Genomic DNA, 16,911 nt, shown 5'->3' with positions numbered 1-16,911 from the left:
TCAAACAATTTGAGATTGAATTAGAAACTGGAAATTCAAAAGTTGACCCTGCATCAATCAGATTGAAAAACTTGGAGGCGCTTAAAATGTTAGATATCACCAAGCTATCGGGGTGACTTATGAAAGCTATTACAAAACCAATTTGTGACTGAAGTCTGATGCAGGCATAGTTTCTCCAGGAAAAGGAATTTGTTCAGAGCAGTTAAGGAAATAATTACCTCAGTGAAAGAGTGTTGTTTGTGAAACTTCGAGACCTGCAGCGTTTGGTTATTCAAGACTGAGAAAGTCTGAGATCTCAGCGATGTGAAGATTCGGCGTAAAAGCTTCACAACTGACAGGGCAGGAATGGAGGAAGAAAACAATGAAGTCAAACCTACAGAATCAATAAAGAAGGAATTTCTCTGCACTTTTCATTAAGTGTGAAGTGTTGGTGTTGTGGAGTAGATTGTTTTGACATGTGTTTTGAAATGTCTCAAACTGTGTTATATATAAATAATTCAGTTTGTTTTATTTTATTCCAATTTCTCTTGGGCAGTAATGGTCTGCTTTTTTGTTTAAACTGCTTGTGTGCTTATGTTTCATGAAAGACCACTACATTAAATATTTAAAATGTAGCAAGATCCGTCAAATCCCTACAGTGTGGAAACAGGCCATTCGATACGAGTCCACACTGACCCTCCAAAGAGCACCCAGACCCATCCCCTTACCATATCCCTGTAACGCTGCATCCATCAGGCTTGATTTCATTCTGGTGTCTGAATGTCCAGCAGTAACACCAACTGCGATTGTAACACCTCACAGTGAGTGAGCTGCTGCTTCCTGTGACTGTCACTAGGGAGAGAAAGAGAGAGAAGGAAGTCTGTCAATGACTGCATAGATGTCATGTTTATGTAGCTGAGTGATGAGGGCTGCAAAGTCTGGGTGTGAGACTAACAGCAGCGTTAGAGTTCAGTGTAGCTATTTTCATTATGAGTGCTGACTGATACACATTGTGGGTTGAGGCCTTGGCCAAGTGTGTAAGGCAGTGCTTCTCAAGTGTTGTTCCTCCATAACACTCTTGCCAGGCCTAAACAATTTGTCACTACCCCCTCCCTCAGTGAAAACTGAGAGGTGGGGTGGAGGGATGAATAAAAGGTCGATGTGAACAGAGGCCAGGATAGTGACTAGTCCTGAGTACAGCGGCAGGGGTGGTGGTGCTCTGCAATGGCCCTTGCTCCCTTGGAGCTTGCAACCCAAAATGTTCAGCTCCCAACCCCACTTGGGGTCCTGGCCCCTCATGGGATGACCTGGGGCAAAGCTGATGGCTCAGTCAGTCTGTTAAGACCTTTTCACATGCCGTCACTGATGTTGACCCCTTGATGGGGCTTGATCCCCATTATTGACCTCAACGCTATCTCTTCCTGCTGCTTCTCCCACTTCTGCACCTGCTCTGGCCAGAACGCAGCTCCCGTTTAACAGCTGAAGGCTGACTTTAAGTATTTTGCTGACATTAAGCAATGCAGGACTCATAAGAAAATAAGAACATAAGAAATAGGCCCAGGCATAAGCCATTTGGCCCCACCTGCTCCACAACCCGATAAAATGGTAATTGATTTGATCCTTGTAGTGTAAAGAGTAATTTCAATATGTGAATAAAATAGTCTACATCATTAGTAATGCAACAGGATATGACTTCTTCTTTTCCTTTCTTCTTTCATGGGATGTAGACATAACTAACAAGGCCCAGCATTTGTTGTCTATTCCTATTGCCCTTAAATTGAGTGGTTTACTCGGCCATTTCAGAGGGTAGTTAAGAGTCAATCACACTGCCATGGGTCTGAAGTCAAATGTAGGCCGGAACGGGTAAGGCAGATAGAATTTCTTCCCTAAAGGGCATTAGTGAATCAAATGGACTTTTACAACAACTGGAGATAGTTGTCATGGTCACCATCACAGAAATGAATTTTCAATTCCAGGTTTATTAATTTTATGAATTTTAATTCCTCGGTTGCTGTGATGGGATTTGAACCTGTCTCTCCATAGTATTAGCTTGACACCATCCATCTTCTATCGAATCTTACATGTTTCAGTAAGATCTCATTTCGGTCTTCTAAACCCCAAGGAGCATCACCTCAACCAGCTCAATAAGACAATCTCCTCATCCCAGGCATCAACCTAGCGAGCATTCACTGAATCATTCCCAATGCTAGTATATCCCTTCTTAAATGTACACAGTGCTCCAGACGTAGCCTCACCAATGTCCTGTATAGTTACAGTGAGATATAGCAGCCTTTATATTGCATCACCCAGGCTAATATTCCACTTGTCTTCCTAATTATTTGTTGTAGTTCATGTACAATGACACCTTGCTCCCTCTGGACCACAGCATTCTGCAGCCCCAGTTCATTTGAACAAAATTCTGCCTTTCTAGTCTTTCTGTTCAAAAATCACTTCATCTTTTCTCATATTATCTCCATCTGCCAAATTTTAGCTTACAGTAATTCCCCCATACCTGCGGTAGATAAGTTCCAGGCCCTACAGCAGAAGCCCAAAACTGCGGATAGTAGCGAAACCATTCATTTCAATGGGAAATTTACCTTCCTGGCAACACCCTGTTCCCTGGTTCTGGAATGTTCCCTGTAATATGTTTGGGCAGCGATAAACAGTGGGTAACTGAGACCATGATAACAAGACCCGGTGGTCGGCCGTACTCATTTAACCTATTGATTTCCCTCGCTTTCTTCCTCACAATTTGGTCGGTCACTTACAATTAAATTGTGCACAAATATGGCTAGAGTGCACTCAGTCCCCTCATTCCAAATTATTGTAAACAGTTAAGACCTCACAACTGCCCATGTGGCATCTCAAGAGTTGGAGTTTGACTGCCTGAAATGACAGATTTAGGTGAATAAATTTCCTTTTTTAGTCAATCCTCTATCCACTCTAATTATAAGACCTAAAACTATGAACTCTTACACAGTGAACATTTATGTGGCATCTTTTCAAATGCCTTTTGGAAATCGAAATACACCACATCTACTGTATCTCTTTCTCCACCCTATTTATTACCTCCTCACGTGATTTCACTTTTGTACAATCATGTTGACTCCGCCTAATTGTATTGTGATCTTCTCAATTTCCTCCTATCAGCTTCTCAGTTATGGAAGCTACCATTTTCCCAATGATAGATGTTAGATGAACTAGCTTATAGTTTTCTCTCACTCTCCTTTCTTGAATAGCAGCGTTACATTTGCAGTTTCCCAGTTTTCTGGCTTCAGGGAATTTTGGAAGATTGCAACTAAAATGTTCCTGTTCAGGTTTACAACTTGTCTGCCTGCACACAATTCCTGTTCCAAAGGAAGTGCCAACACAATGATTGGCGACAGGAATGGTGTGCAAATGTTGTTTTGATTTTGTCCAGCGGAGATGTTGCCTGGATTTTGGAAATGCATGGGATTAAGGACATAACTTTGAGGGTCCTCGGGCTACAGTTGACTCCAGGAAAGAAGGTACTCAACAGGGAGCAGGCTGAGAGTGGCAGCCGTGAGGGGACACTGGCTAAAGAGATGAGCATGCACCTAAGATCCATCACAGTCATTGAGGAGAGTGGGTATGAGGGGAGTTGGTGAGCGGGCAATGCCAAGCAGGAACGTACATTAGCGCAGGGAACGACCAACGTGGGAGCATTCACCAGGGGGACAGTCTTCTTGGAACCACCTGAGAGATGTCTGTATAACCTTGATAACTATATCTGTTTATTAATGGAAGTTTTAAATAAAGGGGGAGGGTATCATGTATTTAGTTGGAGATGCTGCCTCTTTAAGGATGAGTCGGGGGGGCAGAGCTCGGCTGAGGAGGTGTGAACATCATTGGTAAAGTGTTTCTGTTCAGTTTTTCCATTTGTCTACTTGGCGTATAATTCCGGGTTCCAAAAACAGCACAAGGAGCAGCTATCTTCAAGGCCAGGAGCCTTTAAATGGACTTTGATGATCTTTGTCATATATTTCCTTAATTTTGTAACTTATGATTTTACCATGAGTTCTATCATTATAGGTGCCATGTTAGTGCGGCTTAGAACACTCTTCATTGCATTTTTCTTGTAAGAATACATATGACAATAAATTCTAATTCTAAAATAACAGTTTGCTTTCTGTCTTATTACACTGTGTGACGCTGCAACCTTTTTGATGTTTAGGTCTTGTACCAAGCATTCACTGGGGAATTGTTGCATTTCGCAATAAGTCACAGGGTGGACAGGAAGCTTTCTGCATGCTGTGTTGAACTTTGGTTAAATAGCAGTCTGTCACTTACTTTGTGCTGAGAGCGTCCTGCATCAAAACAACACGGGCTAAAACTTTCTGCTGAAGGATTGTCAAAATGGTGGTGATTCAGGCAAGATGCATTAAATATTGTCTCCTTATACTCAACCTGATATTTGCGGTAGGTTGGACTTTCTGCTTGTTTTGTGAGTGTGACTTTCACTCGTTTGTAAAAATAGAGTTTAGCAATTTCTAAGATGAATATTGACCATAATAAGGTCATTGTTGATCCTCTGTTGTTCATTTTTTTAGACTTTATTTGTTGTATAGTGAATTATCTATCAATGCCTTTTTAATATTTTCATACTTTGCAACATTATTTGAAATAATTTTAAAATTATTATAAAGCAACTTTTGTGCATTTTAAAATGGGGGCTAAAACAATCCTTAGATAAAAGCTCTTTTCTTGAGGCTTGTGTTGAAGGGAAAAACAATGCTTCTTTGGTTCTGATGGTTGAGTTACATAGCTGTGCTGGAACTGTGTCTCACTGTATTGCCTTGATCGGACACTGAATGTTCTCTGGCCTTTTCTGAGAGCAGCAAACTGGAGGTATATTTGCGCATATCCCTGCCATGGTTTGTGTGGATGGGTATTTAGCAGTGCCCAGGAACTTGGTGGGATGTTCAAAGATCTTCAGTCAGGTTCATTTTGTTTTGTGTGACATTGTGCGAACTCCATTCGCTTCAATCCGAACTGAAATCAATCTCGAGGTTCAAGCCCATGGCTCTAAAAGGGTTGCTGCCACCTCTCAGCGTAGTTGAAAGATGTTGTTAAGGTACTGGGCGTTTGGGGAGGTGGTGGCTTTTCTTGTTTCCATGGTCTCCCCTGAAGGTTGCAGGTGGCAGGTAATGGAGAGGGCAAACTGATGTGAGGCAGCACCGACAGAATGAGTGCTGGGGGTTGATGTATATTCAGTCAGTTTGGACAAATCAAGTTTGACAACTTCTGGTCTATACCTTCCAAACCCGCCACCACTTCCACCGAGAAAGACAAGGGCAGCAGCTATACCTGGGAACACTCATCAACTGCAAGTTCGCCCTCCAAACTGCTCACCATCCTGACTTGGAAATATATTGCTCTTCCTTCAGTATTGCTGGGACAAGTTCCTAGAATTCACTCCCTAATGGGATTGTGCATATCACGACAGGACATCGACTGCAGCAGTTCAGGAAGGCGGCTCACCTCCCCCTTCTTAAGGGTAATGGGGACGCGGCAATAAAGGCTTGGCCGGCCAGTGACATTTAGGTGCCGTGAGTGAAAAAAACAAAACTGATGCACAGTACACTTCTGCAGTATATGTAAAAGGGCCATTGTTGTTGCCCAAACCACAGCTATCGACACTCCGCCAGCTTGTGCTCAGCAGTAACAGCAAATTGAAGAGGAAATCTGAGACTTAAATAGAATTGGAAGAGGAATGGGTGATAGAGATGGAGAAGAGTGACCCAGCAAAGCTGCAGTGTCCCCAAAATAAAATAGGAGAGGCTAAAAGATGTCAGATTACTATCTAGAATTGAAATGGTCAACCTTTCATAAGATTCCCCTGTTGGTTTTCTGTAACTTGGGAAAGAATGGTATAAAACCCTGAATGAACAGGGTATATGAGTCCACACTGTTTCACTGAGCTGTTTGTAACTTGCAGTCACAATTCCAGACAAATCTCCTGAAGTGAAAATTCATGTCCAAATTACAGCAAAGTTAATTTGCTTCTCTACCTTTCTTCTTCAGTTGCTTTCCTCCTTTTTTTTTAATGTTCTTGTGATTCTCTGGTCTCTCCTGCGTTTTCAATTGCATTTTAATAACTTTGTTTGAACTTACCTACATTCACTGCTGTAGTCAATCCACCATTCATGACCAGACTGGTGTTTGTTACTTTTCAGCCATATCTCATTGGATAGCACTCTCACCTCTGAGCCATAAAGTTGTAAGTTCAAATCCCAGTCCAGCTCAGCCACAGAATCCAGACTGATGCTCTCAATACATTACCAAGAGAATGCTGCATGATTGCAGATTCTTATTGAAGATATTGAATTGAATCCCCACAACACGAGAGTTTCTTCTGGCTCTCCTGCACAATGTTTTTGTATTTATTCCTCAAGCAAACACCATTTTTAAAAAAAATGAACTTTTCATTGTTGCAATATGGGCTCTTGCTGCAGGCAAATTAGTTGCTGCGATTCCCACATTACAGGAAGCACACCTCACTTGGCAGTAAAGCATTTTGAACATCTGGAAGTCAGCAAAGACATGACAGAAAACCATCCCTCTCTGAGTACATGGTATTAAGCCAATACCTTTGAATGAATGAGCCCCTATAAATGATATTCAATGGGAAATTTCACACTATTGGTCCATGGATGATGGAGAGAACATCTCATTTGATAAACAAGATTGTCCTATTATCAACGATACCTTTCATTTACACTTTCTTTATTTATTCGTATGATGTGGGAATCATTGGCTGGACTAAAATTTATTGCCCACTCCTAATTGGGCAGCACAGAGGCCTCAGTGGTTAGCACTGTTGCCTCACAGCACCAGGGACCTGGGTTCGATTCCACCCTCAGGCGACTGCCTGTGTGGAGTTTGTACATTCTTCCTGTGTTTCCTCTGGGTGCTCTGGTTCCCCCTGCCCACCAGTCCAAAGATATGCAGGTTAGGTGGATTGGCCATGTTTAGTTGCCAGGGGTGTGCAGGCTAGATGGATTAGCCATGGGAAATGCAGGGTTACAAGGTTAGGATAGGGTAAGGGAATTGGTCCGGGAGAATGCTCATTGGAGGGTCAGTGTGGACTTGATGGGCCAAATGGCTTATTTCTACACTGTAGGGATTCTATCATTCTAATTGACATGGAACTGAATGACTTGCCAGACCATTTCAAGGGCAATTAAAAGTTAAACACATTGCTGTGAGGTTGAAGTCACATGTTGGCTAAAGTCAGGTGTGGTCAATAGATTCCCTTCCCTAAATTGCATGAGTGAATAAGATGGGCTTTTACAACAACCAACAGTAGCTACATGGTCTTTTATTGTAGTTATTAACTGAGTTCAAATTTCACCTCCTGCATGTGAGATTTGAACACACAAGGAAAGAGGGGAAAGATATAAAAGAGATCTAAAAGGCAACTTTTTCACACAGAGGGTGGTACGTGTATGAAATAAGCTGCCAGAGGATGTGATGGAGGCTGGTACAATTGCAACATTTAAGAGGCATTTGGATGGGTATATGAATAGGAAGGGTTTGGAGGGATATGGGCCAGGTGCTGGCAGGTGGGACTAGATTGGGTTGGAATATCTGGTCGGCATGGATGAGTTGGACCGAAGGGTCTGTTTCCGTGCTGTACATCTCTATGACTCTATACCCAGAACGTTAACCTGGAGTGCTGAATTATTAGATTAGTTGCATTACTATTAGATTGTGTTAGGGGACTCCCTAATTGGAGGCACAAATCAATGTTTCTGTGGTCAGCAGTGAAAAACCAGAATGGTGTGTTGCCTCCCTGGTGCCAGGATCAGAGAGGGTGCAGAATGTTCTCAAGGGGGAGAGGGGCCAGCAGGAGGTAATTAGGAGAAAGTGATGACTGCAGATGTTGGAGACCAGAGTTGAAAAATGTGATGCTGGAAAAACGCAGCAGGCCATGCAGCATCCGAGGAGCAGGAGAATCGACGTTTCGGGCATAAGCCCTTCTTCAGGAATGAGGCTGGTGTGTCAGGTGGGCTGAGATAAAAGGTAGGGGGGAGGGGATTTGGAGGAGCAGCCCTGGGAACACGATAGGTGGAAGGAGGTGAGGGTGAGAGTGATAGGCCGGAGAGGGGGTGGGGACAGAGAGGTTGGGAAGAAGATTGCAGGTCAAGAGGGCGGTGCTGAGTCCGGGGGTTGGGACTGACATAAGGTAGGGGGAGGGGAAATGAGGAAGCTGGAGAAATCTACATTCATCCCGTGTGGTTGGAGGGTTCCCAGGCAGAAGATGAGGCGCTCTTCCTCCAGGCGTCATGTGGTCAGGGTCTGGCGATGGAGGAGGCCAAGGACCTGCATGTCCTTGGCGGAGTGGGAGGGGGAGTTACAGTGCTCAGCCACGGGACGGTATGGTTGGTTGGTGTGGGTGTCCCAGAGGTGTTCCCTGAAACGTTCCGCAAGTAGGCGACCTGTCTCCCCAATGTAGAGGAGACCACATCGGGTGCAGCGGATACAGTAAATGATGTGTGTGGAGGTGCAGGTGAATTTGCGACAGATGTGTCTCATTGGGAGGTAATTGTACACATTGGAACCAATGACATAGGAGGGGAAAAGGATGAAATTCTGAAGGGAAAATGCAGAAAGTTAGGCGAGTCCTTGAGGGTAATAATATCTGGATTACTCCCGGTGCTACGAGCTAGTGAGGGTACGAATAGGAGGATAGAGCAGATAAATGCGTGGCCGAGGAGCTGGAAGGATTCACATTTTTGTATCATTGGAATCTTTTGTGGGTGGAAGTGACCTGTACAAGAAGGATGAATTGCACCTGAATTGGAAGGGGACTAATATACAAGCAGGGAGGCTTGCCGGAGCTGCTCAGCAGGATTTAAACTAGTAGGGAATGGGGTGGGGGGATGCAGTGGGAACCAGGGAGATAGAGATCAATCTGAGATTGGTACAGTTAAGAAAGGAAGTGAGTCAAACAGTAAGAGCAGGCAGGGACAAAGCAGAGAACAAGGTAGGACTGATAAATGAAACTGCATTTATTTCAATGCAAGAGGCCTGACAGGGAAGGCAGATGAACTCAGTGCATTGTTAGGAACATGGGACTGGGATATCATAGCAATTATGGAAACATGGCTCAGGGATGGGCAGGACTGGCAGCTTAATGTTCCAGGATACAAATGCTACAGGAAGAATAGAAAGGGAGGCAAGAGAGGAGAGGGAGTGGCATTTTTGATAAGGGATAGCATTACAGCTGTGCTGAGGGAGGATATTCCCAGAAATACATCCAGGGAGGTTTTTTGGGTGGAACTAAGAGATAGGAAAGGGATGATCACCTTATTGGGATTGTATTATAGACCTCCTAATAGTCAGCACGAAAATGCAAAACAAATTTGGAAGGAGATTTCAGTTATCTGTAAGTATAATAGAATGGTTATAGTAGGGGATTTTAACTTTCCAAACATAGACTGGGACTGCCATAGTGTTAAGGGTTTAGATGGAGAGGAATTTATTAAGTGTGTACTCGACAATTTTCTGATTCTGTATGTGTATGTACCTACTAGAGAAGGTGTAAAACCTGACCTACTCTTGGGAAATAAGGCAGGGCAGGTGACTGAGGTGTTAGTGGGGGAGCACTTTGGGGCCAGCAACCATAATTCTATTTGTTTTAAAATAGTGATGGAAAAGGATAGACCAGATCTAAAAGTTGGAGTTCTAAATTGGAGGAAGATTAACTTAGATGGCATTAGGCAAGAACTTTCGAAAGCTGTTTGGGGCAGATGTTCACAGGTAAAGGGACAGCTGGAAAATGGGAAGCCTTCAGAAATGAGATAATAAGAGTCCAAAAACAGTATATTCCTGTCAGGGTGAAAGGGAAGGCTGGTAGGTATAGGGAATGCTGGATGACTGAAGAAATTGATGGTTTGGTTAAGAAAAAGAAGGATGCATATGTAAGGTATAGACAGGATAGATCGAGTAAATCCTTAGAAGAGTATAAAGGCAGTAGGAGTATACTTAACGGGAAATCAGGAGGGCAAAAAGGAGACATGAGATAGCTTTGGAAAATAGGGTTAAGGAGAATCCAAAGGGTTTTTTCAAATACATTAAGGACAAAAGGGTAACTAGGGAGAGAATAGAGCCCCTCAAAGATCAGGAAGGAGGCCTTTGTGTGGAGCTGCAGGAGATGGGGGAGATAGTAAACGAGTATTTTGCATCAGTATTTACTGTGGAAAAGGACATGGAAGATTTAGAATGTGGGGAAATAGATGGTGACATCTTGAAAAATGTCCATTTACAGAGGAGGAAGTGCTGGATGTCTTGAAACACATAAAAGTGGATAAATCCCCAGGACCTGATCAGGTGTACCCTAGAACTCTGTGGGAAACTAGGGAAGTGATTGCTGGGCCCCTTGCTGCGATGTTTGTATCATTGATAGTCACAGATGAGGTGCTGAAAGACTGGAGGTTGGCTAACATGGTGCCACTATTTGAGAAAGGAGATAAAGACAAGCCAGGGAACTATAGACCAGTGAGCCTGACGTTGATGGTGGGCAAGTTGTTGGAGGGAATCCTGAGGGACAGGATTTACACATATTTGGAAAGGCAAGGACTGATTAGGGATAGTCAACATGGCTTTGTGTGTGGGAAATCATGTCTCAGGAACTTGATTAAGTTTTTTGAAGAAGTAACAAAGAAGGTTGATAAAAGCTTGGTAGTAGATGTGATTTATATGGACTTCTGTAAAGTATTCAACAAGGTTCCCCATGGGAGACTGGTTAGCGAGGTTAAATCTCATGGAATACAGGGAGAACTACCTATTTTGCAGAACTGGCTCAAAGGTAGAAGACAGAGGTTGGAGGTGGAAAGTTCTTTTTCAGACTGAAGGCCTGTGACTAGTGGAGTGCCACAAGGATCAGTGCTGGATCTACTACTATTCTTCATTAATATAAATGATTTGAATGTGGATATAGGAGGTATAGTTAGTAAGTTTGCAGATGACACCAAAATTGGAGATGTAGTGGACAGCGAAGAGGGTTACCAATGATTATAATGGGATCAGATGGGCCAATGGGCGGAGGAGTGGCAGATGGAGTTTAATTTAGATAAATGCAAAGCGTTGCATTCTGGGAAAGCAAATCTTAGCAGGACTTATACACTTAATGTTAAGGTCCTAGGGAGTGTTTGCTGAACAAAGAGACCTTGGAGTGCAGGTTCATAGCTCTTTGAAAGTGGAATTGCAGGTAGTTAGGATGGTGAAGAAGGCATTTTGTATGCTTTCCTTTGTTGGTCAGAGTATTGAGTACAGGAGTTGGGAGGTCATGTTGCGTCTGTACAGAACATTGATTCGGCCACTTGTGGAATATTGCGTGCAATTCTGGTCTCCTTCCTATCGGAAAGGTGTTGTGAAACGTGAAAGGGTTCAGAAGAGATTTACAAGGATGTTGCCAAGTTTGGAGGATTTGAGCTATAGGGAGATGTTGAGTAGGCTGGGGCTGTTTTCCCTGGAACGTCAGAGGCTGAGGGCTGACTTTATAGAGGTTTATAAAATCATGAAGGGCACAGATAGGATAAGTAGTCAAGGTCTTTTCCCTGGGGTGGAGGAGTCCAGAACTAGAGGGCATAGGTTTAGGGTGAGAAGGGAAAAATATAAAAGAGACCTAAGGGGCGATGTTTTCATGTAGAGGGTGGAGCATGTATGGAATGAGCTGCCAGAGGAAGTGGTAGAGGCTGGTACAATTGTAACATTTAAAAGACATCTGGATGCGTATATGAATAGGAAGGGTTTGGAGGGATATGGGCTGGGTGCTGGCAAATGGAACTAGAATGGGTTGGGATATCTGGTCAGCATGGACAAATTGGACCGACAGGTCTGTTTCTGTGCTGTACATCTCTATGACTACATAACACCACTGACTCCCATGCAAGGAACATGAGGGCCCGCCCATGCCTAATTGTCCTGGAGAAGCTGATGGCTCGCCACATTCTTGAACCCTGTGTCCCTTGCAGACAGCTGAGAAGTGTGTTGGTTGTTCAAGAGGGCGGTTAAGAGTCACAAATTGCTGTGGGTTGGGTTCTCATGTAGGCTCGACCATACAAGGAAGGCAGATTTCCTTCCCTAAATGACGTTCATGCGCTATGCAGTTTATTAAGAATAAATATATTAGACACTGTTTCCTATAAAATCTTCATGATTAACAATGTTAAGATCACCTTCCTCATTGTTACTTTCCAGTTGCTGGGACTCATCATTTTGCTACTGGCATTTTGGTTTCGCTTTGATGAAAGGACAAAAAGTCTTTACGAAGTTGGTGCGAATGGGGAGAAATTCATTATTGGTGAGTGTTTGGTGAAATCCAATTAAATTTTCAACTCTCGCTGCTTCTCAATCCAAACTTGATCCCATCCCCCTGGTCTCTTGGTTCCTTCACTGTTCTGCCCATTGCTTTCTAACTCTCACCAAGTTCCATTCAACTATCACCTGTTTTTCCAGGCTCCCAGCCCAGCAAAGCTGCTGTATTAAATATGTCCAGCTATCTTCACCCCTTCCCATCCCAGTCATCACTTCTTGGTCTAGAGTGGTCTATGAAGAGGGCTTGCCACGAATCAGGATTTGAAGATCAGAATTCTGGATGGATTTAGATTTACAGAGGGTGGTGCGAAAGGAGTGTTACAGCTTACTGTTTCTGCACTGACTCTCTCAGCATTTTGTCTTGATGCTAGCCTCCTGCCTTTTCCCTGTAACTCTGTACATTGTTTCTATTTAACTTATCATTTAACATCCTCTTACATTCAGAAACACAGAAATCGCTAGAAAGCTCAGCAGGTCTGGCAGCATCTGTGAAGACAAATCAGTTAACATTTCAGGCACTGGACCCGAAACGTTAACTTTGATTTCTCTTCACAGGTGCTGCCAGACCTGCTGAGCTTTTCCAGCAATTTCTGTGTTTGCTTCTGACTTACAGCATCTGTTTTACTCTCTTATGCTCCTCGACTGAATCTGCCTCCAGTAGACATACCTTAACTACTCACTACGTGACCACTCCACCAACTTGACAATGCACGTTTGAAGTTCTACACCGTCCTCAGTTTTCAATACTCTCAAGTTTTATATTATCTGCAAACTTTGAAATTGTCACATGCACTTGTCACATCATGTATCTACGTCAGGAAAATAAGAGTCCCAGTGGGGAACTCCAATGCCCACCCTCCTGCAGTTCAAAAAATACCCATTAACCATTATTTTCCGTTTCCTGTCACTCAGCCAATTTTCTCCCCATGTTGTTCCCGTTCCTCTTATTCAATAAACTATAACTTTGAGGATAGATGTGGCAGTTTGTCAAATGCACTTTGAAAGTCAACGTACACCACATCAACAGCATTGCCCTCATCAAAACCTTGCCACCTTTACAAAAAAAACTCCAGTGTAACTCAACTTTCTTAAACGAATCCATTCTGTCTCTTCTAGATTAAGCTATACTTTGTCCATATGACCATTAATTCTATCCTGAATAATTGTTTCTAGAAGTTCTCCCACTACTGAAGTTAAAGTGACTGCTCTGTAATTGTTGGGTTTATCTTTACTGTCATTGTTTTGGAAGTGGGGAGGTCAGCCAGGAATGCATTTGAAATGTCAAGTCCAGAGGTGACAAATGCTTTGGGGGAAGGTAATGACCGAGTGGTATTATCCCTGGACTAGGTACCAGGTGAAATTCTGGGGACCTTGGTTCAAATCCTGCTTTGGCAGATGGTAGACATTGAGTTCAATAAAAATCTTGTATTAACAGCCTAATGATAATCACTAAACTTTTGCCAATTGTTAGGGGATAAACCCATCTAGTTCACTAATATCCTTTAGGGAAGGAAATCTGCTTTCGTTACTTGGTGTTTTATGTATATAGAATTCCTACAATGTGGAAACAGGCCATTTGGCCCAACAAATCCACACTGACCCTCCAAAGAGCATCCCATCCAGACCCGTCTCCCTACCCTATAACCCTGCATTTCCCATGGCTAACATCCTAATCTACACATCCCTGAACACTCTGGGTAATTTAGCAGGGCCAATCCACCTATCCTGGACATCTTTGGTGGTGGGAGTTTGTGGGAGGAAACCGGCGCACCCGACGGAAACCCACACAGAGACATGGGGAGAATATGCAAACTCCACACAGACAGTTTCCCGAGGGTGGAATCAAACCTGGGTCCCTGGTGCTGTGGGGCAGTAGTGCCAACCACTGAGCCACCATGGTCTGGCCTTGATGTGACTCCAGACCCACAACAATGTTGTTGACTCTTAACTGCCCTCTCAGCAATTAGGAATGTATGACCACAACGCCTGCATACATTTTTAAAAAGTGCACAAATGAGGATTTCAGCAGCAAATGAACTGAAGTGATCAAAATCAATGGAATTTCAATCAAGCTGTGGAATTTGCACAGTATATTCAAAAAAGAGTTTGATCGATGTTTACGTGTTAAAGGCAGAGAGGGGTTTGGAGTAAAAACAGGAATATGGCATTGAGTTAGTATTTGGCCATAATCATTCAGTATGGCAATGCAGGCTCAAAGGGCTGAATGGCCTCCTCCTGTTCCTCGTTTTACATTAACATGGAAGTAGATGATCTTGGTGGCCAGATGTGGTTGAAAACTCATTTTGAGATCAAATATGATGCAAATCAGAGATATTTCAGAGGCCATGACCAGTGGAGCACAGGTATCTGAGAGCAGTGTAGAGTTGAAGCAGATCACCTATTTAGGGAAGGGTAAGAACATGCAGGGATTTGAAAATAGGAATGTGGATTTGTCATCTAGTGCAGGCCCTGTCCAATGTAACCTATGTGCCTCTGTTTAAGTATTTTTGATCTGTACATCCTTGCTTACAATGATCTGCCTGTACTGTTCACAAACAAAGCTTTTCACTGTCCTTTGGTACACATGACATTGAATAAATCAATCAATCAAATTTAAGGTGTAGCTGGATCAGATGCAAATGGAGGTCAGCATCCCTGGAGTTAATAAGTGAATGAGACTTGGTCACAGTTAGAACACAGAGCTTTGGTTGCAACTCTTCCTTGTTTGGGACTTAAGGAATGGCACATTTTCATAAAATCATAGAATTCCTACAGTGTGGAAACAGGCCCTTCGGCCCAACAAGTCCACACCGACCCTCCGAAGAGTATCCCACCCAGGCCCATGTCCCTATCTTATTACTCTACATTTATTCCTGACTAATGCACCTAGCCCACACATCCCTGACCACTATAGGCAATTTAGCATGGCCAATTCACCTAACCTGGACGTCTTTGGATTATGGGAGGAAACCGGAGCACCCGGAGGAATCCCACACAGACACAGAGAATGCTGCAGAGACTCAGCAGGTCTGGTAGTACCTGTGGAGAGAAAAAGTGTCAACATTTCCGGTGCGGTATCAGATCAGCTTCTCTCTCTAGGCAGAAGTGAGTACTGCAGATGCTGGAGATTAGAGTCACGATTAGAGTGGTGCTGGAAAAGCACAGCAGGTCAGGCAGCATCCGAGGAGCAGGAAAATTGACTTTTCGGGCAAAGGCCCTTCACTAGAACGGTGGTCACATTCTCCTCACCCTGTCAGGAATGGGTTAGCAATTGCTCTTGAAACAACGGGGAGGATTTACTGAACTACCACCTCCAGCACTGGTCCTCCTTCAATTACTGAGCTCTGGGTTGAGGTTTGCTCTGTCGCATTGGCATTGAAGTGAATGCAGTACCGTCACCTGAATAGTAAATGGTTAAATTATGAGGACAGTTTGCAAAAGAAATCCTTGGAGTTTAGGGGTTGAAGGGTATTTGAACTGAGGTGTTTAAAATAATGGAATGATTCGATAGGGGAGATAAAGAAGAACTATTCACCCTCTCCTTGGCAGTGTGACTGTGGTGGGCCTTTGGATGCGGTGCATGGGTGTGGGAGTCTGGCACGACAGTAGAACTTGAGCCTAAACACTTCCAGACTGATGTCAGGACGCACTTGTCCCACGGTGGGGAGTGAGAATCTGGAACTGTCTCCCCATGAAGTCTGTGGATGTCGGGGGTCAATTAGAAATTGTAATCCAGAGACTGAGAATTATTTTACAATTTAGAGAAATATGAAGCAAAGCCAGATAAGTAGGACTGAGCTAAATCAGTTATTATCAGATAGAATGATGGAACAATGGCCATCCTTCCTTGCACTTGGACTGAAAGCAGGAATATGGCATTGAGTTAGCTTTTGGTCATAATCATTCAGTATGGCAATGCAGGCTCAAAGGGCTGAATGGCCGACTCCTGTTCCCAGTTTTAGATTAACGTGGCAGTAGGCCACGATTGATTTTACTTCAGGCTGCCTGTGAGAGGAAGTGATAATGGAAAGTCTGTGAATACTTCAAAAATCCTCGGAAACAACTTCCCCTATTGTTTAACGAGAACAATGAAAATATGTATTAAGTAGGCAGTGAAATAGTTGATCATTCTTCTGAGAAATCACTCAGTCACTCATGAAGCATTTGTTCTCAGACAACCACTTAACAGTTCTGTGCACTCATAGAGTCACAGGGTGATAGAGATGTACAACATGGAAATAGACCCTTCGCTCCAACCTGTCCATGCCGACCAGATATCCCAACCCAATTTAGTCCCACCTGCCAGCACCCGGCCTATATCCCTCCAAACCCTTCCTATTCATATACCCATCCAGATGCCTTTTAAATGTTGCAATTGTACCAGCCTCCACCACTTCCTCTGGCAGCTCATTCCATACATGTACCACCCTCTGTGTGAAAAGGTTGCCCCTTAGGTCTCTTTTACATCTTTCCCCTCTCATCCTAAACCTATGCCCTCTAGTTCTGGACTCCCCCAGCCCAGGGAAGAGACTTCGTCTATTTATCCATGCCCCTCATAATTTTGTAAACCTCTATGAGGTCACCCCT

The 16,911-nt window shown here is 43.6% G+C and overlaps 1 protein-coding gene across 1 annotated transcript in view; it reads left to right on the top strand.

Moving 5' to 3' along the window:
* The first annotated feature begins 4,228 nt into the window (after nucleotides 1-4,228).
* LOC122559784 (CD9 antigen-like) overlaps nucleotides 4,229-16,911 on the top strand; it is a 33,437-nt gene continuing 20,754 nt past the window's right edge. The window contains exons 1-2 of the mRNA XM_043709801.2: nucleotides 4,229-4,419; nucleotides 12,208-12,310. Of these exons, the coding sequence (XP_043565736.2) occupies nucleotides 4,357-4,419; nucleotides 12,208-12,310 (166 nt within the window). The 5' untranslated portion in view covers nucleotides 4,229-4,356. The remainder of the gene's footprint in view (nucleotides 4,420-12,207; nucleotides 12,311-16,911) is intronic.

The sequence above is a fragment of the Chiloscyllium plagiosum genome, unplaced genomic scaffold (assembly GCF_037043375.1).
Source record: "Chiloscyllium plagiosum isolate Xiang-an unplaced genomic scaffold, Cpla_swu_hap1 HiC_scaffold_19, whole genome shotgun sequence".
Classification (NCBI taxonomy): domain Eukaryota; kingdom Metazoa; phylum Chordata; class Chondrichthyes; order Orectolobiformes; family Hemiscylliidae; genus Chiloscyllium; species Chiloscyllium plagiosum.
The sequence above is the reverse complement of the archived record's forward strand: the minus strand, read 5'-3'. Positions and strand labels throughout refer to the sequence as shown.